At 40.6% G+C, this 23,318-nt stretch overlaps 2 protein-coding genes across 12 annotated transcripts in view; one reads left to right on the top strand and one right to left on the bottom strand.

Annotated features, from left to right (window-relative positions):
• ADNP2 (ADNP homeobox 2) overlaps window positions 1–18,595 on the top strand; it is a 31,064-nt gene extending 12,469 nt beyond the window's left edge. For 4 of the 7 annotated variants that reach the window (XM_071450352.1, XM_071450335.1, XM_071450362.1 and 1 more), the window contains 2 exons: window positions 245–334; window positions 3,695–9,095. In XM_071450352.1, the coding sequence (XP_071306453.1) occupies window positions 245–334; window positions 3,695–6,664 (3,060 nt within the window). In that variant the 3' untranslated portion in view covers window positions 6,665–9,095. Of the gene's footprint in view, window positions 1–244; window positions 335–3,694; window positions 9,096–18,181 lie in introns of those variants that run through there. The other 3 variants (XM_071450386.1, XM_071450379.1, XM_071450372.1) reach the window with 3 other exon arrangements.
• A 2,942-nt stretch (window positions 18,596–21,537) lies between these two features.
• Window positions 21,538–23,318, bottom strand: part of RECK (reversion inducing cysteine rich protein with kazal motifs) — a 45,622-nt gene continuing 43,841 nt past the window's right edge. For all 5 annotated transcript variants that reach the window (XM_071450437.1, XM_071450398.1, XM_071450409.1 and 2 more), the window contains one exon: window positions 21,538–22,785. In XM_071450437.1, the coding sequence (XP_071306538.1) occupies window positions 22,567–22,785 (219 nt within the window). In that variant the 3' untranslated portion in view covers window positions 21,538–22,566. The remainder of the gene's footprint in view (window positions 22,786–23,318) is intronic.

Here is a 23,318-nt window from a genome sequence, read left to right as displayed (position 1 = left end):
AACTATGAACTGTTCAGAATTCCTACTCTGTTATTAGGCAGTCACATCAACAAATATTTGAGGTAAAAGAAATCAAAGCTGGTCAAAGAAGTAATTTCTTTGAATGACGTTTAGAGATTTCCAAGCCATCCTCTGTTTGTGTGGGGTTTTTCTTTTTTATTTTTCCTTATTTCCTATTGAGATTTCTATATATTCAGAACTGCAAATGCCTCATTTTCATTTCTTGTTTTTATTTTACTTTTAGAATCTTAAAAGTTTTGATGCAGGTGAAAACTACTTCTGTAACACTTCATGGAGTGATGTCTCTCCTTGGGAGCCTGTGGGCAAAAGGAAGGTATGTATGTTCGTGACACAAATTCTGGATAAACATGTTGTGTGGAGTTGCTGAGTTTGAAAATTTTCAGAAATTGGAATGCAGCTTTTTTATTGAAAAAATAGCTTTAATATTTGTTTTCTAAGTGCTGTTAGTCAGGGAATAATCTTACATTTCCTCTTTGTTCTTCCCTGTAATAGAGGTGGTTATGAGGACTTCAGTTACCATTTTCAGTCTTTAAGGATACAACCCTGAACATCAGTGTTTAAGATGTCACAGTAATATTTTGCCTTTTTAGCCTAACCTAATATGTAGTCTTAGCATGGTCTTCTGTACAACATGACTCCTGTTTCATTGGAAGGGTGAAAATGTGATTGCATAGATGCAAGTGGATTAAGATGAAATTATTATTAGTGGCTTGGTCTGGGGTGGCAGTGGAAAACTCCAGTTAGATTTGTGTATGTGAAACAGCTTTTAGTTCTGTATAGCTAGACTCCATAAGAAAGGCAGGGTTGAGGTGAACAATTCTATAATTGTATCTAGTAGCAAGTTTCTGAGATGCTGTGTCTAGAGCAGTGGAGTATGTCCAGAAAAAAACATAGACTTGTCAGTCTTGCTGAAGAGTCTTGGGGCCCCTCATGGCCTTCTTATGGAAGACCTATCAATGAAATTCAGTGTGGAATTGATAACACATTGCTGCAGAACAGTTCCACACTGTCTCTTTTGGATACTAACCTTGTTCTTATCCATTTTCTTTAAACAATTTTGGTTTATTAATGTATATCATTCACATATTATGCTGCCTAGATTTGGGAGAAAAGAAGCTGGTCCTTCAGGATATTCTTTTCCAAAGTTGTTGCCATAAGGGGAAAATAAATTGTTGCCTCCTGTAAACTCAGTAGGCTGGAGAAGATGTCTGTGTAAGTGCAGTTGGTGGTTTCCACCATTTGTACTATTTTTAGGGAGACGTTAACTGTTCTGGCAGAACTTTAGTTTTTTGAGGTTGTTTTGTCTTTCTGCATGATTCTAAGTTGTGGGGAATGTGAGACTACACAACAGAAAGTACTACTATGTTCTTGAGTAGGTTCTTTAAAGGAGGGTTAATTGAGTTTACTGCAATGTCTCTTATAAGCCTTCTTTTGGATTCCATTTATACAGTTGAAGATTGGTCAATCTCCAAGATGCTTTCTTTTTCTTAAGTGGCTTGTATCCTTATTCTTATTTTGTCAAGCTTTCTATAAAACTGGCATGCCATTGGTAGGTTGTTGTGAACCTGAAAAAGCAGATGGGTGAACAGAAAAAGCATGCAAGGAGAACATGCTGGCAGAATGGTTTGTAAAGTGTTTGTGTGGAAAAGCTCGGTTTCATACAGAGAATATCAAAGCAGTGTACTTCCATCTGCTTCTGTTCAGCTGAAAGAGAATTGTTTGGAATTTTTCCTTTGTCATTTTACTCCTTCAGAAGTAGTGAGGTGTATCTTCTAGTAATGTTCTGTGTGCTTCATTAGTTCATTAGTGTCAGTGGCCTTTCTCTAGGCAGGATACTTAAAGATCGATGCATCTGCTAATTTGCTTTGTTGCTGTTTACTAGCAGCTAAGATTAGGCACCTAAAGAGGATATATAGAAGATAATTCAGTGATAGCTTAGCAGTGGGCTTCTTCAGCAGCCTTAGCCAGCCAGTGGCATTGTCTGACCCAGTCTTTTGAATTGGTTATCGTCAGGAGACTCTCCTAGTGTGGTATTCACATTCTCTGAACAGAGAGAGACATAATTCTCTCTCCCAGGATTTTTCCTGGGCAAGGCATTGAGAAAGCTCAGAGAAAGAAGTAGGAAAACAATTCTTATCTCTAGTTGCTGCTCCCGTTGTTTGGCCCATGTGGATTGTGTTATGGAGATTGTTTACTGAAATGGATTTGTTAATTGGACTCTGGTGATGGTTGTTTGGACTGATTGACCACTTGGGTCAAAGCTGTGTCGTGACTGTCTGGAAAGGGTCACGGGTTTTTCTTTAGTATAGTATAGTTTAGTATAGTATTAGTGTAGTAATAGAATGTGATACAATATAGCTTAATAAAGCATTTGTTCAGCCTTCTGGATCATGGAGTGGCTGGGGGACACCCAGCATGGATACTCCTGCTACTGCTAGGACATGGCTGTCTGTCTGTTGTCTGTAGATGGCTGACTGTAACCTGCATGGTTTATGACATGGCAAAAAAAAAATACCTGCACTCGTTGTGTTGCTGTTCTTCATGGTATGTCAGTGAGAAGTATGTGGGTGATCTAACTGGGCTGGATGCTGTAGTGGCAGAACAGCTTGTTCCCTTTGGGTTCTGTTTCATGAGGGCAGAAATCAGTGAGGTGACAAACATGTCTGAGGGAACAGACAGATTCCACTAGATTTTTGAGTGTGCAGATTTGTCACATGGGTGTTGTTGTGACCAATTCTGTAGTTTTTGACAGGAGCCAGGGTTAGGAAGTTGATCAGAAAAAATGGTTGATGGGGCTACCAGTTTTTCAGAAAGAACAAATGATGCTCATATGGATATGAAAAGCAGTGCTGTCATGTGACATATAACTGAGGGAGCAAATCACTGGTTAGTGCAAAATAGATGTGTTCTTAAGCAGTTAAAATACTTTTCTGAGAGGAGTGTGTATGCTCTATACTGAGCGTTTTCGAGGAAATTTCACAAAAAAAATTCTATGATGGGATGCCCAGTATGTATGAGTTAATATAAATTGTATGTATGAGTTAAGTGTATAAGTATGTATGAGTTAATACATCACTGTTTTATCATAACAGGGGGTTTTGCTACTTCCTATTATTATTTTGGCTCCAAAAGAATGTTCTTTAAAAAATCTTTGTTTATGGCCTTGTTGGGAAGGTCTGGAGAGTTTTCAGCAAAGATCAGGCTGTTGAAATACAGAAAATAAAATCCTTGCCTGTTCTGCTTTTTGTCTTTTTGTCCAGTAGATAGGAGCTGACCCTGAACTAAACAAAGCTTTAAAGGTGTCAAATTAAAAGGGGTGCTATTCCTAATTCCTAAGGCTTAACTTCTGTATATAGTATATATTTCTGGCTTGTTCTGTGATTCCTGTATTTAAAAACAGACAGGCTTCAGAATTACTTCTTGTGAACTAGGGTAGAAGTAAACTCATGTAAGGCTTCTTTGTAAATTATAATGAAACAAAAAAGGTGCACAAATGTTCCCCCCCTTAAGTATGTAATCTTTAAATCTGCTTTTCAAAACCAGAAGAAACTGGGAAGATACATGCTGTACATCCAGTGAAGGCATTTCTGACAGCTGATAGTGCAGATTTAAACAGTTAGCAGTGGCATAGGAACTGACAGTTTCTAAGTGGATGTTTCTCTTTGGTTTGCAGAGATACAGAACAAAGCCGTACTGCTGTGGCTTATGCAAGTTCTCATCCAAGTTGCTTACTTCTTTCAAGAATCACTTGCATCGTTACCATGAGGATGAAATGGACCAAGAGATGGTGGTTTCTTGCCCAAAATGTGCATTTTCTTCTCGGCCCAGAGTAGTGGGAGAACACATCTGGATGTTTCATTCATTTAATAAACGAATACAGAACTATACAGTCAGCATTTTGGATGGCATGAAACAGTTTAGGAGTGACATCATAAACTTCACGTGTCTAAAATGTCAATTCACAGACACCTTGTATTACAATATGAAGAAACATGTGCTGATGAACCATTTTGAAAACTTACTAAGTGCATATTTTGGCGAGAAATGTGATGAAAGTACACCGAATTCAGTTGAGTTCTACTGTAAAAAATGTAATGCTCCTGCGAACAGCCCAGATTCTTTAATGTACCATGTCTTGACAGCTGAAACACACAGAGACCTGGAGAACAAACTTCGATCTCTGATTTCGGAACGCATTAAGAAACCTGGACTTGTGAAACAAATGCATATTGCTCCAAAGCCTATCCCAGGTGTAGCAGCAGCTGCCCCATCTGCAGGGCCTCTTGTTGTCCCAGCAGGTTCTGTGACAGCTCCAGCTTGCATCCAGGTTGCATTTCCACAGAATAATCAAAACCAGAGCATGGTGCACACACAAGCAGTTCAGAACACAGTTGGACCAGTGACTGTCCCAAGTGCCTCTGGCAGCCTCCCAAATACCACCTGTGCTCCTGCTGCTCCATCCTCGCAGGTTGCTCTTGTGCCCAGCAATCCTCCCGTGGCTCAGAACAACCTTGGTATTCAGCCTTCACCTTCACAGGCTGTCCTTGTTTCTCATGGGTTCCGTCTTAATCATTCTGTTGGGAACATAAATAGAGCTGTGGCCCCTGCGGTTCTTCCTCTTAATCAGCCTGTCAGGCCTGGGCTCTTTCCTGTTAATCAAACAATCGGGACTATAAACAATCTGGTTCCAGCTGGAACGCTCCCTGCTACTCAACCTGTCGGCCCTGTGAATCAACCAGTTGCACCAGGAGTCCTCCCTGTGAATCAGCCAGTTACTCCAGGAATTCTGTCTGTTAGCCAGTCACTTGGGAACATGAACAGACCTGTGGATCCCAGGGTCCTTCCTGTGACGCAGACAGTTGGGTCGGGTCTTCTCCAGCTTAACCAGCCTCTTGCCCCTGGGGTGGTTCCTGTCAGACAGCCTGTTGGACCTGGGTTCCTTCAGCTTAATCAACCTGTTGCCCCAGCACTTATCCCAGTAAATCAGCCAGTTCAGCCTCCGGTTTCTCAAAGCACAGCTTTTTTGACTGCGGGCTCTATACTGAGGCAGTTGATCCCCACTGGCAAGCAGGTTAATGGGATACCTACTTTCACGCTGGCCCCCGTCTCTGTTACTTTGCCTGTACCTCCCGGTGGTGGAGTAGCAACTGTGACACCTCCGCAGGTGCCTATCCAGCTCGTGCAGACGGGGTCAGTGGCTCAGCTGTCCCAGTCGCCAGCCAATGCTCCCTCTCCTCCTGTAGTTCTGACCTCTGACAATGTATCCTTGCAGGCCTCCCCGCCTGCTCCTGAAACAAGCCAAGCTGTCAGACAGGCCAAACAGTGGAAGACCTGCCCTGTTTGCAATGAGCTTTTCCCCTCAAATGTCTACGAGGTGCACATGGAGGTGGCCCACAAACCACTTGAAGTAAAAGTGGAAGCCCCAGAACCTCACAAACTTGCAGCTTGCGCATCCTTTCTGAGGATGACAGAAAAGGCAATCCGGTGTTACGCTTGTAAGTGTTTTCTCTGTGAGGAGGAGCTCATGAAGCATATCTTCATGCATGGCTTATCTTGCTTGTTTTGCACAGGTACTTTCTATGACTTAAAAAGCCTCGTGGAGCACAACAAAACTGCACACAATGGGAGAAAGGAGTTGCATGCGAGTTACAGCAACAGAGGAATTCAGCTAGGTAACGATGCTCAGGGTGGCCTTGTGTTCCCACACTTTGATTTCAACACAGTGCTACCAGATGAAGACATGGGTGAAAGAGAAGTACATTTGGCAGTGCTTGTTGGAATATATTCAACAGTTCTTGTCCCTGTTTACATCAAAGTGAAACCTCAGACAGCACAAGTGAACAGGAGATGCACCAGAAAAATGTTCACCTGTCCCTTTTGCTTAGGTACGTTTGCTGGTAGAGAAACCTATGAAAAGCATTTGAAAGAGAGGCATCATATAATGCCGACTGTGCATACGATTTTAAAGTCTCCTGCTTTCAAGTGCATCCACTGTTGTGGTGTGTACACTGGAAATATGACTCTGACAGCTATTGCTGTACATTTGCTCCGTTGTAGAAGTGCTCCCAAAGACACCAACTCGAGCCTGAAGATGCAGCTTGAGCGCACTGAGAGGAAAGAGCTGCTGTTTGTGAATGGTGAGAAGCATCTTTCTGTGGTACTGAAAAGAAAGCAATCAGATTCCTGCTTTGTTGCAGAAGACCAAAGGAATAAGGAACAGCAGCCTCTGAGCTTAAGTACTGGCATAGCTCTGTCTGCAGAGAATGAAGTAAATTCAGGGGTAGTGCCTTTTAAACGACAAAAGATTAGGACTGAGTTAAGAAAACTTCCTTCTAGTGAGGATCTCCGCTTTCTAGCAGTAGATCCTAATCAGTATGATCACAATTCATATGAGGCACAGAAACAGTTTTTGTCAGACTACTTTCACAAGAGGCCATATCCTTCTAAAAAAGAGGTGGAATTACTTTCCTTGCTGCTATATGCATGGAAAATTGATGTTGCATCGTTCTTTGGAAAAATGAGAAATACATGCTTAAAGGCAATAAAACATCACAAACCATCTGTGCTGCTGGGTTTCAGTATGTCTGAACTAAAAGACATTAAGCACAGTTTGAATTTAAAAGATGGACCATTGGATATGTAACTCAGCTTTTTATAGTAGCTAAAAGCAATCCATAATTGCATACTTACAATTTAGCAGTTTATTATATTGTTTGTTTTAACTTGCAGACTGGCCTGTTGAAGGGTGCAGTAATACAAAAAGTATCGTTCACTTCTGACTGTTATTGTGAAAGGCACACGTAGTTGTGTATTTTAAAAGCTAAAACCTTCAGACTAAAACATCTGGAATTTGTTTTAGCTTTTTCCCTTTCCTGGGGGTAGTGTTGTGGGGATTTTTTTTTGTTATTTTTTTTTCCTGTTTGGTTTTGGGGGGTGTTTTTGTTTGTTTTTTGTTTCTTTTTTGTTTTGGTTTGGGTTTTTGTTCTGTTTGTTTGTTTTGTTTTGTGGGTTTTTTTGGGGGGGGCAGTTTGTTTTATTTTGTTCCACTTCCATTTCTTTTTCTTCCCCTTCAGGCTCCTATTACATTTTTTATACTGTCATGTAAAACCCTCATCCTTGTTAAAACCAAATTTTATTTTATTTTATTTTTATGCAGTGTCGTCTTTTCTAAGTAATAAAATGTGTAATGTGGGTTAAAATAACAAGGTAAACTATGTGAAAAAGATTAATTTGACTATTTGTATTTTTAAGTCCTGATATTTTTGACCTGTTTCTGGTTTATCTACTGAAGCAGTGATTGCGGCCATTACATCCATTACCCTTTCAAATTCCCAGCGTGCTGGTAGCTGTGAAATACATGGCATTGTGATTTTTTTCCTCGGTCAGAATACCTGTGCCAGTTAAATCTGGTGATCTGGTTCCTGCTGAGTATTAACATAAGGGGCTTTTGGGGGTGCCCATTGGAGTGTTACAGTGAACCGAGTTGAAATGGTTGTGTTATCTGTTAAATAGATCTTGCTAACCAGAGGTGTTTATCCTTTTCATTTGGTGTTGAAGCCTGGTTGTTTACCTGTTGTTCAAAGCAGCATTTATTTTATTTTCTTTTTCAAAAAACAGAGCTGCTTTGGAGAGTGTCAAATTACTTTGATACATGGAGTATATGGCCTCTGTGCATGTCACTTAAGTGTAGAAGCCCTATCCAAATATCACCCAAATATGGTGGAAAATCTGACTTTTTAAACTGCTGTTTTATACAGTAGTAACTGAGCAGAGCCTACTCCCCAGCAAATTAGATCCCTGGCTTGAAGTCCCTTGGGTCAGAAATGGTACAAACTGAACCTGGATGAATTGGTAGCATCAAGACTTTAAACTGTTGAGTACTCGAGCCCTTGATATTCGTGTAGTGATTGGTTCTTGTTGGCCTGTAGAGAGCATCACAGTAGTATAAACCCAAAGAGACTTACCTTCAGTATGGACTGACATCTCTGTTGCAGATTACAGAAGAGCTGTTGGGAAGGTTCACTTGAGTTGAAGCACAAGCTGGTGGCCACATCGAGGCCTTGTTGAGTGCTGTCCTTTCTGGATATGCTTGTTTTCATCTGGTTTGTCTAAGAGTGGCTCCAGTAGCAACAGCCAGTTACATAATAAATAACCTGTAAGATGCATTGGTTTTATTTCCTCCTCTTCACTCCCCCCTCCCCACCCTCCTTTCTAAGAAGAAAAAAACAAAGTTCACTTGTGCCAGTGTTAGAAGGAAAGGGTGATATGCCCAAGCTGATTTCTATTTTTAAGGTAATCAGTAGACTTTTGCCCTGTGCTGTAGGAACTTTTTATCTAAAGCAGATACAAAATGTATTATTGCTGTTTCTGAAAGGGCGTGACATGTTTAGCAGAATTTGGTGACTTCCTGCCTGAGGCTTTATAAGCTGTTTGGATTTATATTTTAGATAAAATCATATTTTCATATTTATTACATCAAAGAGTTTTAATGTGTATGTAACATACGGTTACTGCTATTTGGAAAAGCCTAGTAATTTAATAGCAGTGTTAAACAAACATATACAATATTTATGGGATCAGTTGCACGCCACCCGAAAAAGTGATTAAGAAACTGTGTTCTTATAGCCTCATAATAGCTCATTAAAAATTAAAAAATAAAGTATACTTGGCCATAGCACACGGTTCATGAAGCTTGTTCAGAGGGCTGTGAGTGAGGAAGAGGAATGCTCTCTGGAAGTCCTGAAATGTAGACACTTACTCTTGCTCTTATAGCCTCTGCCCTGTGAGCCCTGTCATCTTTGGGGCGGTTCTGCTGGTTCTGGTGAGACTCCAGGATGGGGGTTTGGTAGTGTGCATCTGGGGAATGCTTGCCATGAATGGGGAAGGATTGTAGAGAGAGCAACGTGGCTGTGGGGAGCTGGGAAGTAATTTCGTGGCTCATCCATGCTTGGGGCACCAAGGGAACAATCCAGTCTTACCAGAGTTTTCCTACATAGTGTCCATTGTTGATATTAAATGGTTTATTTATTGGATTTTGATTTCACAGTTTCAAATAAACCATATTTTTAACTTTCTCTTAGGTGTGTGTGCAAATGATTGCCTATTCATCCTCTCTCCTCTTTTAATACATTCAGAGAACTTTATGTGAACATTTTTTTGGTGCGAAATGGCTGTTGAAAGAGACAAGAGGAAAGTAAGATGTAGAACTTGGATCTAGATGCTTCAGGTAGATCTTAGTGCGTTATAGTAATTGTGTATTATCTCAAATATTGGTAGCTGCATTTTTTCCTAGAGACTGATGCTCCTAAGTCTTGGTACTAATTTGCTGTCACTAAGTTGTTGTGCTCTTTTAAGTGGTTTCTGTAGAAATAAAAACCAGATCAATTTTGAAATGTGAAAGCGGTGACTGAGAACACAGTATGGTTGTGGTTTTCAGGAAAACCAAGGAGCTTGAAAACAGCCAAGTTAAAAATCAGTGGCTTCAATTAAATCAAGCTTTTTGCTGTGGGCTTCTCACAGGTGAAGTCGTTGGGATAGAGAGTCAGGAAACACACTGCTGCCCTGGCCTTGGCCTCCACGTGGGTGGTGTGGTATTTGCCTCTCTGGCACTTCTCTAAGGACAGAACCTCATACTGCTGGGATATGGGAATGGGAAAACAGTGGAGCTGCCCTCTGCAGCAGGCTTTATGAATACAAGTCCTTGAAAAATGTGAAGGGAGCTCTGGTCCACTGTGAAGAAGCCCAGCTGGGAAGAATGCTGGTTGGCTTGCAGGATGATTGTTGCAAGTACTTTTCCTATGGGACTGAAAAAGCCCCACATCTACATGTATCCTGCTTCTGAAATACATTGGTCTGGACAGGTGTCCATGTTTGAGCAATAATACTTTGTTGTGGTGCCTTGAGTTTTGTGCTTGTGAAATAGTGTAATAACTGATTACTTGAATATGTGCAGTAGGAAGGATTTTTGGTCATGTTTCTTCTGCATATGCTCATGTGCTGGGAGTTAAGTGAATACTGTTTGGTAAGCTGACACTTTGGAAGGGTCCAATAACCGAAACACCTTTGTGGTGGGTTTTCAATACTGTGTTCCTGTGTGGAATGCTACCTACCTTCATAATCACATCAAACTTTTTTTCCCTTCAGTGTTTAAAATTCAGAAAACCTCAGATGCTTATTCAGGTAGCTGATGAATATAATTTTTGGGTTTGCAATTCTCAACAAAATTATCTATAAAGCTATGATTCTACTGCAGCTGGCTGTGCCATTTTCAAACATATTTCTCAAACTTGAAAACTTGATTGTGGACACCTTTTTGTGGGAAAGATACTTGATATTAAGTAGGAAAGTACAGATACATGAAAAAAGAAAGTTGCAATCTAATAGCAAGGAGGATGCTCCCCCCTACAAAAGACCAAGAAAACCACCCTAAAACCAAATAAAAACCAAACAATGAACCCCCCCCAACCCAAAAGAAACATCCCCAACCCCAAAACCTTAAGAAAATGAAAACGTTCATTGCTTTTTTTAAAAGTCAGGAGACCTTTAACTCCTCTGCAATGTGAAAAGGACAATTTGAGTATTCATGAATGAAGGAAGACTTTGTGGTGCTGCATTTAAAGTCTCAACACCTCACTTCAGTGCCTGCCTTCACTGTCTCATTCTGGCTGTTCAGATCTGACAAGCAGCTTGCAGCTGTGACTATTTCTCTTCTTACTTGGGTACCAGATCCCAAAACACGTGTGACATTGTTCTTTTTGCTGTGCGCTTGCCTGTTTTAAGGCACTGAGTGCAAGGGGGTGTCTGTGGTGTGCTTATGGTGCTGCTGGTGTGCTTGAGGAGTGTGTTGTTCCGCAGATAACCAGGAGCACGTGGGCTGTGTGCTCACCCTTCTAAGTCCACATCAACTGCTGTTCATCAAGGTATTACATGGCAGCATGTTTCAGAGCAGCTTGTAATAGAATGAGGGGGAGTAGAAGTCTCAAGAGTCTTAGCAGGTATTTTATTTTGTTTGCTTGTCCATCAAGAGGGAGTGAGAGCAGTTCCTGTCATCCTTGCAGGCTGGGACTAGTGGGTGGGGTGTGGATTGAGCTGCACCAAGTAAGCCAAGGATGGGACAGCTGATAGTGTGTGTGTCATTGAAAACCATCAGGCTTGGGAATTTCTGGAGAAAGATCTGATTAATTGTATTATCAGAGTCGGTGTCAGTTTGACTTACAGTCTGAACAATTCTCTCACCCTTGTAGAAGAGGTGCTGCATCCCTCTGATCATTTTGTTGATCCTCTGCATTTTGGAGTATGAGTTCATTTTAAGGTAGCTGTCTGGACTGATCTTATTATTTTATTAATGCTGTGAAAAGTGCAAGTCTATTAACCCAACTTGTTAATGGAGGAAAAGCTGCTAGGCAGCATTGGTGCAGAGAAGAACCAGTATTGTACATGAAGAACTTGGGTGCTGGGACTTCCTGCAACAGCATCATGATTTATAAACACACATGGATGAAGGTCGGCCGGCACAGATCCACCCAGCCCACTGCTGCTCAAGGCTCAAGGTAGCCTTGGCACAAAGGGAGGGTGATGTGTGACCACATTCAGTGTGGAATCCTGCAGAGCCAGCTGGATTCAGGGTTGTGACATTGAGAAGGATCAAGTGTGATTGGGGCAGGAAGACATTTTTGGGTTGAACTTCAGCTGAGGGGATGTGTGTGAGGTGACTGCTTCAGGTACAAAGGAGTTGCCACCCACCAGCACAGTCCAGGACTGGGCAGTCTCTGTAGGAACCTGCCAAGTTCTGCAAAAACACGTGTCCTGGGAGCACACCGAAAGCCCAGCTAACAAGGGTGGGACTCCTGCTGGGTCAGGGCGTGGAATGGCATTTGGAAGCTGAGAGGCAGCAGCTCCCTGTTAAACACTGCACCAAGGAAGGCTGCTGTAGGTGAATTCCCAAAACACCTCTCTGTGAGCATAGTGGCCGTCCCTCCCAATCTGCAGTTTCTTTGTAAAGCCTGGGTTTTGCTGAACATGGCTTTGACCAGGTCCCTGCACGAGTGAGGAGTTTGAAGAGGACCTGGGGTCCTTGGATGCTGGGGTGCTGTGGGAGTGGGGATGGGGGAGCCTCTCCAGAGCCCCTTTGAGCATGATACCAAGCTGGTGCTGCTGCACCAAAGGTGCTGGGGCTGGCAGGCCGTGGGAGTCTTGGACAGAGCAAAGTCCATCTCACAAGTGACACTTCTGCCACTGGATTCTTCAGATGCCAATTTTGTTCTTTAACAGATGAATTGGAAAGCTTGGACTGGAGGCTTCCTAATAAAAATTGTTCAACTAAGAAGTAAAATGTCAAATATTTATAAAAGTAAATATTTTTAAAATAATACAGATATTCAAAAAATGCACATAGTATTCTGAATGCTTTCATTTTGGAGAGGAGGAGGGAACCAGAACAACAACAGCAGCATTAAAGACCTCTTAATCATGCAAGGCACTTGGGGAAGCAGAGCTTAGCAAAATGATATATTAACAGGGAAAAAAAGGCATTTTCTTTGAGCAGCTGCTTCCTACTGTTTCTGTTGGCGTAAGGCACATGTTCCTCTGGGGCAGTGAGGTCAACTGCTATAGAAATACCCAAAAATCTTGGCAAAAACATTGAAATACCCCAAAATTTGCAATTTTTGTATCTTCTCCATCTAGTTTTGGATTAGGTGGAGGAGAAATTAACTGGCAGTTTTCTGTTACTTGCATAAAACTTTTGCTTTGTACTACTCTGTGGTTGAGCATTGTTAGATCCGTTTGTGTTTTTGCTGGAGTATTTGTATCATGCTGAGAAACATGGATTACTCTTTGGCAAATCTGAAGCCTTAAAACCTTTTAATACAGTGACATTACTATTAGAAGATGTTTAGCTGGTGGGGCCAGTTCCCTGTTCCCTCTCTGTGGGTGGATTTTTAAGGATATAGGAGGGCAAAAAATCTGAACAGGTGGCTTTAGACAAAGGAATTCACAAACCCTATAAGCAGACCCAGCCAAAGGCAGAGGGATAAGTTGTGCTTGGAAATACTATGTTGGTGAGAAGTCCTGAGAAGGGTGGAAGGGTGATAAACCCTGCAAGAGGTGATTACTTGGTTTTTCTTTTTTTTTTTTTTTTTTTTTCTTTTTTTTTTTTTTTTTTTGTTGGTTTTGTTTGTTTACTTGAGTTTTCCTCCTTTCATCCATACTGCTAATTAAAAGTATGCTGTTTTCTTATTCTGCTTTGTATAATAAGTCAGCTGCAAGGGACAAGCAGAGCATCGGTGTCAGGCATCCATCCAGCCAGGGCTCAGCCCAGAGGCACCCTTGCCTCAATTTACATCCTTTTTCTTTTCGACAGGAGCTAATATACATTGTGCCCAGGTGGTCACACATGAACAAACCAATGTGGCTGTCATTGGAGAGTGGGGCACTGTGCCCTGATGGTCATTGCTGGGGACAGGATGGACATGTGGTGAACTGGGGCAGGATCCAGTTCTTGTCCTGGACTCCTCACTGGTTTTCCCAGTCCTCCCCTTGTGGTGGCCCCCAATTCCAGATTTAAAATGGTGCTGACATCTACTGGTTGGTGTTCAGATATTAATGCAATCATTTGCCTCTTCTGAATTAAGACAATAATGCTGAATTTACTGTAACTTTATTATAATTTCAGGTCTGCACGAGAGTTCTTTAAATGATCAGGGTTTTTTAAGAAAAAAATCTTCAAAATACTCACTTCTTTGTTAACAAGCACTGAAACCTTGAGAGTGTGTCTGGGTTTGTGCCTGTGTCCTGTGTCTGATTCAGCCCTGAAGTACCCAGTTATATGAACTCTTTGGATTGCTGGCGACAAAAATTATTGTTGTCGATTTGACTCTTTTCCATGCCAACAATTTAATACATCCATACATGTCCTTGATGTCAAGTGTGCTTCTCAACTGAGAATTACATTCTTGGGGCAGCCCTGAGTAGGTTATGGTAGGCATCTGCAGGAGGAAATAAATTTACATAAAGCAAGAGAGACTTAAGCCTGTGCAGATTGGATCTTCTTGAGATTGAAGTGGCACAGAAAATAGAACTGAAGTTGCAGGAAAGTGTTAGCTTTAAACAAAAAACAATTGAGAAATAAAAATCCCAAGGCGGCTGCATTCCTTCTAAACCAAAAGCACTTGAAATGTAATTCCCCATGTGCTGTGATGCCACCTACGGGATTTCTGTGGGGTGCACAACCCTGACCACAGCGTTTAGATTTTTAATCTTAGGGTTGAAGGTTTATTTTAAAACCACAAGAGCACGATGTCCTCCTGAGTCTGTCAAAACAAATGTTTCCCACTCTGTAGTTAGCTTTTTCTGTATTGAATTTCAGGAAAGTTGAATTCCTTAGAAACTTTGGTGTGTTGCTGTCAGCAATTACAGACCTGAGCCCAACACCTCATATACTTCCTGCTCACAGAGGCATTTCTAACATGCTTAGTGCATACTAGATCTGCCTTGTAAAAAAATCATCAGAGTAATACAATGTATGAAAAATCTTGTGAGTTTCTGCAGCCATCACAGCAGTGATTTGAACCTATGAAATTCATACGTGTTTTGGAGAGCAGAGGATTTCTGTGTTAAAAGATTTGCATTTGGGAGCCATAATTAAATGCAAACTTCAAAAAATAGATATGAAACTGTAATACTAGTCCTAAACTCCAGACAAGTGACCTGAGTGTTAGACATTCAAAGAAGCATCTGGGTTATGGCTGTGAGTCTTTTATTAACCTGTATATTTTGGGCAAGACCTTTCATTCCACAGCCTAGAAAAGGCTGTAATATATGAGAGAAGATATGTACTCTTCAAGAATAAGTAGTAATGTATGGAATGCATTTTCAACTCACTTGATTCTTCCCAGATACAGAACTGTTGTCACTTAAATGTGGGTTGAATTGGCCAAGCAAAGCACAGAGCTGTCATTCAAGCCAGGAGGCTGCTGGATGTTTAGTAACCACTTTTATCCTGATTGGGAAGGACTGGACAAATTCAACCCTCTTGCTCAGTGAGTGCTGGTTTTTTTCAAGGGTGTCATGCCTGGTGGACAGCCCAGGGCTGTGGGATGGCTGCTGGTGGGTTGGATGCAAAGGAAAACATTTCACAGTTATTTCATATTTATTATGAGTAGATGCAAGAAGTTTTGTTGTTTTTTTTTTTTTTTCCAATGAGAACAAGCAGGCATTGGAATAATTTCTCCAAGGAAGAAAGGATTGTGGATTCCCCAACACTGGACACTTCTAAGGTTGAGGTGGACTGGATTCTGGGCCATCATTACAGTGTGCTTTTGCCAAGTAAGGTTGGACCAGATGATGCCTGAGGTTTATTCCAGCCTGGTATTCTGTGATTCTGTGATTATGTGTTGCTGCAATGGAACTGTTGATCTAGAATTAACTTGCAGAGAGAAAATATGTCATGAAATTCAAATCCAAGCACTGGAAAAGACCACATTTTAAAAATGCAAGGTAAGTGAGGAGACCAGCAAGACAGTTAGCATGTATGGTGGTGCTTTTCAGCTCCTCAGAGCTTTATTACAGAATTACAGCATTGTTGATGTGGGAAGAAGCAGAGCCACCTAGAGCCCAGGGCTGTGTCCCATCATGTGTTGACTATCTTCAAGGGTGGAAAATAATTTTGTCCTCTCTGGGCAACCTGTGCCCAGCGCTGTTTTAACCAATCTCTTAGTAAAAGTGATGTTCAGGTGAAGTTTGAGGTTTCTCATTTGTGTCCACTGCCTCTTATCCTGCCAGCAGGGTCTGCCTTTCCTAACACTTCTAGATAAAGAACAAGGCCTTGGAAAAGGCATCTGCCGCTAACAAAGTAGTTAAAAGTCTGCTGCAGTGGACAGTAAAAATGTATTGAAGATCAGTAGCAGCTGCACACCTATTTACTGTGAATAAATGTTCTTGCTGTGTTCTGGTAGGAAGCTTCTCTGCTGTTAAAAATCAGAGCATCAAAGGATGGCACAGTTGCTACATTCACAATGCCAATGCCTTTATCTTCACCTGGAACAGTTCATGGCTGATGGACAGCACTGCTGTACACAGGAAACTCGGGTGAACTATTCAGTTTGGGAAACTTGGGACTGAGGACAAGGACTGAAAATTTTTTTTATTGCAGAGTGTGGTGCAGTGATGTTAATAGTGATGTGCTTATAATTGTGTGTATTTGCTATTTATTTACTTGTTGAGTGTCATTGTGCTGCTTCTGAGTACGTAACAAAATGAACACAAGGTGTGATGGATCATGGGTCACACATCAGAGCAAGAAGGGCCACAGTAATGGTTAACAGTCTGTGTTTCTGTACTGCACATGCCCTTGATTGCAGCAGCAATGATGTGAAAAGTTCAAAGAGCATTTCTGAGGCTCTGGCCCTTGCTCACACCCATGTTTGCCTCTGGAGTTTTTTAATCAGTTGCCAAGAGAAACTTCTCCACATGAACATAACAGATGCTGTTACTGGATTGTAATCAAGCCTTTGCATATTTTTGACTGTGCTTAAACTTTACTAAAAATCCTTCTCAGAATAATGAAATGCATCTCAGTTCCATGTATCACTGTTGTTACAATCTGGACTGTGTTAGCTGCATTGCCATCACAACTGACTGACCTGGGGACATGGGTAACTCAGCTCGCCTCCACAGGCCACAGCTCCGCTTGCCCTGTTCCTAAGCTGTGGTCACTGACCAGCACTGCCCGGCTGGGCCATCTCCCAGAGCAGGGTGGGAAGTCTGTGTTGAGGTTGTTTGTGATGGCACATTCTTACTGCATCACGTATGGATGGAAATAATAGTTTCCGTCTCTCTTTTCTGCTATGATAAGTCTCTATGATAAGCATTCTGTTACATGGTTTCATTCCCTTGACTCTTTCTGCTTGTACAGTTTCTCCTGTTGAAGCCTAAAGCCAGAAGGGAAAATAAGATATAGATTTAATTTTTTCTACTTTAGAAATGTGTATTTGCATTTCTCACATCTCCTTTGACTCATCTGGGCCTTGAGTGAGGCCTTAAAGCTGTGGTGCAGGGAGGCAGTAAATCCTGCATTATGGATATGAGCAGCACTTCAGAAAGTACTGCAGCCACGAGATGCTGCTCCATAGTTTCCATTGCCACTTCAAGCCTGTTAAAGAAACAAAGTGCACAACCTGCTATATTCAACACAGGCACAGGGAATGTGTGTGTGTGACAGCATTTGTTTTCCAGCATGGAAGCCAGGTGGGCTGCTTGTTGTATCTTGTTTTCTGGCTAAGGCACGTCCCTGCTTCTGATCTGGCTGAAGCTCGTGGTACCCACAGCCACTACTAATGACAACACAGCCACAGCCTTGCTGACAGCAGCTCAGTTGCTGCATGGAACTAATGGCTGCAAATATTTAAACTTTGTTATGCCAGAGGCCCTGAATGTGATACAGTGGTCGGGGGCCGATGGCTGCTCCTGACTGATGCCAGCAATTCCACTGGTACTTGGGAGCTGCTCTTACTGCCCTGAGCAGCAGGGACCAGAGTGAAAACACCAGAGGGAACTCAGAGGAAAGTGAACTGCTGCAGCTGAATGCACCTGAGAATGAAACCATCCAAAGTTATCTTTTTAGCCTTTTTGTGTGCATATAGCCAGACAACATCATGTATAAATTAGGCAATAAGTCAGTGTGATCCTGCATCTTTGATTGCCATTTGCACTTGAAATTCAAACTTAAAAGTATTAACCCCTCATATTTTGGTTCTTTACCAAAATAAATTGCTAAATTCTCTACAATGGTCAAATATGCTCTTCCTGAAGAGGCTGATATGGAGCCTGATACAGAGCACTGTGATATAAATATATTTATATGCATATATATGTGTATATTGGTGTGTATACAAGCATATAAGTGCATCTAAATATATCTTTATTTATATTTACTGAATGTTGCTCCTGCTGCTGCAGCTTAAAATGTGGCTAAAAAGTAAATTTATACAGCAAACAGCAGTAACAACCCATCCACTTCTTCTACTGTCAGCAAACAGTGCAGAATTGCAGAACACCAAGCTGAAGAGCAGGCTTTAGTTTGAAACCTGCCACATTAGCACTAGTAAGAACTTCTGTTCTGCTGTATATCATAACCCACTGACTGAATCATCTAACCCCCTAGGACTCTTCAGTGCTGCAGAAGAATGCTGGCTTAGAGGAGGAGTCAGAACTGAATAAAACAGATTGAAGACCTTTGTATATATTGCAGCTCATGCTGAGAGCTGAGCACAAAGAGGCAAAGTGAGAAACCTTGCCAAGCACAAGAGAAGGCATTTGGAAAAACACAGGGATGGCTCTTTACAGCAAGAAGCTATGGAATTATGAAGGAGTGTCAGAATTACAGAGCCATCAACACCCTTTGGCTCAGGTTACTCTCCTTACTGGACCTGGCCAAATGAAGAAGAATCGAGCTTTGAGGAAGGCAAATTGGAAAATACTCTGGGGGGAAGAATAGATTTATTCTGTTTTAAGAAAGGACTGTGATCTAATTAACTCTGTTAACTCTACTAATCTGTTAATACAAGTTTGAAAGTCACTTATGGGTTCACAGATGTGTTATATATATACACATATAATCAGAATTATTCTCATATATATGATAATATAATGAAAAATTTAAGGTTAATAACCTTTCTTTATGTAAGGTAGGATTACTGCACTATTTCAGGAACTATTGCATCGTCAGGGAAGGCTGTCCTTTATTTTTTATTTTCCTTTATGTCCTAGGAACTGAAAGGCAAAAAAAATCCTTTTACAAGAGCTTTTACTTAGATATTTTACTATTGCCTTAGAAAATCATCTGGTCAAACATTTTGGTTCCTTTAGCAACATGTCTAGTTGTATCTTGAAAATTTCCAGTTGAAGGGACTCCACCATGTCCCTGGAGAGTTTATTCCAGGGATTTGTTATTATCACTGTAAAAAAATGTCTTATATTGAGATGAAATGCTCCAAATTTTTTTCCATGAAGGAGTGCATGTACAAAGTCCATTAAATTAAGAAACTAAATTAAATTAATTGATGTTTCCCCAGTTTTCAGAGTAAGCACCTTTGCTTTCAATATTGGTTATACACAATTTTCCTACCATAATGCAAATGTCGGTAGCATTGAATTTGTATACAACTGTAGCTTCAAATATAACTGAAACATGCAGTTTCATGGTGTTAATTACCAAAAGCTGATGTACATCAGCATATCCTTTTGACTGTTGTTGTGATTACTTGAGACAAACCAACCTGCTAGGGCTTGGAAACATTTTTCTCACAGAGATTTTGTTTGTTTATGCGCTAAGATGCTCTTTTGCAATGGGCTCAGCAAAAGACTGCAGCCCAGAGAAGACTGGGAGAGAGCACAAAACAAGCAGTGACTGAACACCTCTATGGGAGGCAGGCTGCCTTAGCAGTGGTAGGTACAGCCACTCTTAGGAGGTGACAGAGTTACCTGCAGTTGTCACCTTCATTACTGCTCCACAGGGAGCAGCTGGAGCCACTGTCTCACTGTATAAAAGCACCAGTTCAAAGAACTTGCAGGAGGTTGCAATCAGGTCTTGCACAATCTGACAGAGACATCTTTTTTCCCCCTGTTACTTTTTGGGATTCACTTGACTATAGGGTTACCTTACAGCCCAGACTTCAAATATGAAACACTTAGGCTGCAGTCTCACAGAGCATTCATGTATTTGTATTTGCTCATGTAAATGCTCCCAGAGCTTCCTAGGACTAGAGATGGTGGGGAAAAGTTTTGAAATATCCTTTGTTATATGTAAAAGGAAGAGCTGGAGAAGTGTCATGAACTCAGTAGAGATGTATAAATAACATTTAGTTTTGAACTGAGAGACACGTGCAAATCTCCAAGTGATAGTGGGTAAAGCACCATGAAAGCAGAGCAAGGGAGAGGGGCAGGGCTGTGGAGTGACAAAGTGACACTGCGGTTCCAGGTGTGATTTTGTGCCTGCTCAGAACTGACTGTTCCTCACCTCCAAAATTCAGATGCCAGCTCCTGCTGGACTCAGAACTCAGCCAGAAGTCTCTTGCTTTTACTTGCTCTGGTGTTTGTCCCTGTGGCTGATCCTCTCCTGGGGCTGTACAAAGTGGCACCTCTGGCATCTCCGCTTCTGTACCACCCTGCTGGGAAGAGCCAAACTAAGCAAACTGAGAGAGAACAGTGACATCTCTCTGGAGCCAGTTATTGCCATTGTTGGTCTTCAGCAGAGAAGCAAATAATGTTTTGTAAATGTTTCATCTGGGTCCTGTTATAAAAGCAACAAACAGGCTTGTGCTGCTTTGAAGTGCCCTTGTGCTGTCTCCATTCCTTTTAAGTGAACCCAGATTTCCACACAGATGGTAACAGAAGATTGTTAGCACCTTTATGGAAAACTCCTCTGAAACCTGCACCAGATTTGTCCTCCTCAGGTTCAAATATCCTAGGCTGCAATTAAGACTGGGCTTGGTTTCTTCTATTTTTTTATCCCAGTTCAACTGAATTCAAAACCCATGAGTTAATTTCTTCATTCTTCTGAGGTAGTCCAAGGTCTTGAGAAAACCTAGGAAATACTTAAGTGCTTTTGTTCATCCAGAAAAAAGAGCATAAACCCTGTACAGTCTGAATGCTGGACTTCTGCTTCAGAATTTAGGATTCTGTGAAACCTCATTGGTTCTGTACATATTTAACCTCTCAAAAGCTTCACTCTTTTCTAGCAAGCAACGGACACTGACATAAATTAAAGAATCACAATCTCTGGGCTTAAATTCTGCTTCTCCCAGATTCATCGCACAATTTAAGGCAATTTTTTTGTTATAATTTCTCATCAAAGAAAATCTTCACAGATGTATAAAAGTAAGTTCACTGTATATACTATTCCACCAAAAGTGTGCTTTTAAAGCTTTTAACTAAGTTTTCCAGTTCGGTGCATGTATATATATATGTATGTGTGTGTAAATATTATTTTCTTAAGACATTTATAATTACTTTTTAGTAGGCATCAGATTTGCTTCAGCTAAATGCTAAGAAACCTAGCATTTAGCTAAGAAACTCAAGCTAAGAAACTTTTGAAGAGATATTTGCTAATGATTTGGAAAAAACCAAACAATCTGAATTGTTTGAAGTTTCTGGGGCTATCATCTGAGCCATTTCAGTTCAAAAAGCTTTTCAAAATGCATCCATTCTATTTCTCTGTCCAAGTCTAAAGAATACACATAACAAATTTCAGAAACAGATGGATTATCAAGATACTGAAGTTTTTTGTTTCAAGGCTTGAATGATTATTTGCATAAGTCTTCCTCAAGGTATTTGGCAAGAACACTTTCATCCTTGAGACCCTCTTGACATCTATTTGGGAACATTTTCTGTGTGAGTCATGCATGTATGTAAGTGCAGTTAGTTTTAAGTGCTTATTTTGAGAGAGAAAAGGAAATCTCTGCAGTCTTGCTGAATCCATAAAATTACATGCATTCTACACAAGGACACAAGACACAAGTGTTTATTAAAATAAAAAGCTTTAATGCTTTTGCATTTAAAAGATTTAGCAGAAAATAATTGCTACAAACATGCTACAACATACATGTTCGAAAAGTTTTCAGTGCTTTCTTTCAAAGTTCATAATTTTGGCAAAAATAAGTTTTTCTCTATATACTTCAAAACTTGGCTATCATAATACTGATATAAAATACTTCATGTAGAGTAAAGTCAGGTGCATAAAATACAATAAGTAATAAAACATACTGTTTGTATAAACATTTAAAGTATAAATTTCATTAGATAACATGCAAATACTGCCATAGTTTAAATGGCACTTAAATATAGATACTGGGATTCTTTATATTTTGCATCCAATATGAGATTCTGAAATGTACAAAACTATAAGAAGAACACATCTCTTCACTGAAGTCAGGTACTAGCATAGAGCTTGATTGTCATTTTACAGGCAGTGAGCCCAAAGTCCTGCAAGTCTTCACTAGTCCAAGGAAAGATGTCTACTGAAATAGGCCCAGGGCTAGTTAGTTTTCTTCATAATAATATATGAAAGCATATTTACATGAGAATAAACTCTTAAATTTTTGGTAGGGTAATTAGGTAGCAGCAATCTGTTTCTTCCAAAAATGATGTTTAAAATAGGTGCATGCTTTCTTTGTCACTGATATGCATCTGAATAATATAAAATTAGCATTCTTCAGTAAACTCAAAACACTGTTTAGTTCATGGCTGAAAAAACCCTAAAAGATCCCTTCTCCTCAAAATCATAAATCCATAATGTCAGAACCTTCCAGAGCATATTTATGTTGTTTCCAAGATCCATGGAAAACAATCTAATTGTGCTGAAACAGTCATCTGACTAGTTATGAGTAAGAGAATAATCTTTTCACATTATTCAAATACTTTTAGTCCTTCATTGAAAAGTGTAAGTTCATCAAATCTTGCACGTTTTTTGTTTTCTGGTTCAGTGATCAACAACTCCAAAAGTCCTTCACAATACAAATGCCCCAGTTCTGGTGCATATTTCCCAAGCAGTTACAAGCAGTATCTCAATGCTGATGCCAAGGTGAATAGAAGGCTTATGAACAGGGAGCGCAGAGCAGGCACCACTTGAGCAGAAGCAGAAGAAATGCTAAATGAAACTTGTACTTGAGATGCAATTAGAGCTGATAGTGGCACGTGTGATGCTAATGTTGGGCTGTCCGAATTGATCAGAGACTCGATCTTTTCTGCCTCTTTATTGCAGGCTTCAATCTAGAGGGGAAAAAAAAAGTTATTACTTCTCTTCTTACCATGTAAAATGCCAATGTAAAAATATTCCCATCAGCACATAAGATTTACATAATTCTGGGGAGTACTTAGAAAACAGATCAGAGGTCTCATCATAGACTTCGGTACTATGAAAACGGCTGTGGAAGCTCTGAGCAGTAGAAAAGCAAAAGGAAGGAAGCTATATACAAGTTAGTGTGGGTTGACATGTTTTGAATGTTGATGCAAAAAAGCCCAGTGGATTATCACTAAAGAAAGTGCCTCTAAAACTGAGGACTTCCTTCCTGATTGACCAACTTACTTCCTTGATTGAAGTCTGCAATGGTAGAAAAATCCAAGGAAGGAAAAAATCTGGATTTTTCCAGATCTGGAAAAATCCAGATTTTCTCCTTCCTTGGATTTTTCTTCCAAATGAGAGATAACTGATTTTGTTTATGAGAAAGGGAGAAAAGAATGGAAGTAACAGAACCTGGGAAACTGCAGGTTTTCATTCCCCCACTGACATGATGATATTAATG

The sequence above is a fragment of the Agelaius tricolor genome, unplaced genomic scaffold, assembly GCF_023055355.1.
Source record: "Agelaius tricolor isolate 1412-34295 unplaced genomic scaffold, bAgeTri1.0.p SCAF_2, whole genome shotgun sequence".
In the NCBI taxonomy this organism is placed as follows: domain Eukaryota; kingdom Metazoa; phylum Chordata; class Aves; order Passeriformes; family Icteridae; genus Agelaius; species Agelaius tricolor.
The sequence above is the reverse complement of the archived record's forward strand: the minus strand, read 5'-3'. Positions and strand labels throughout refer to the sequence as shown.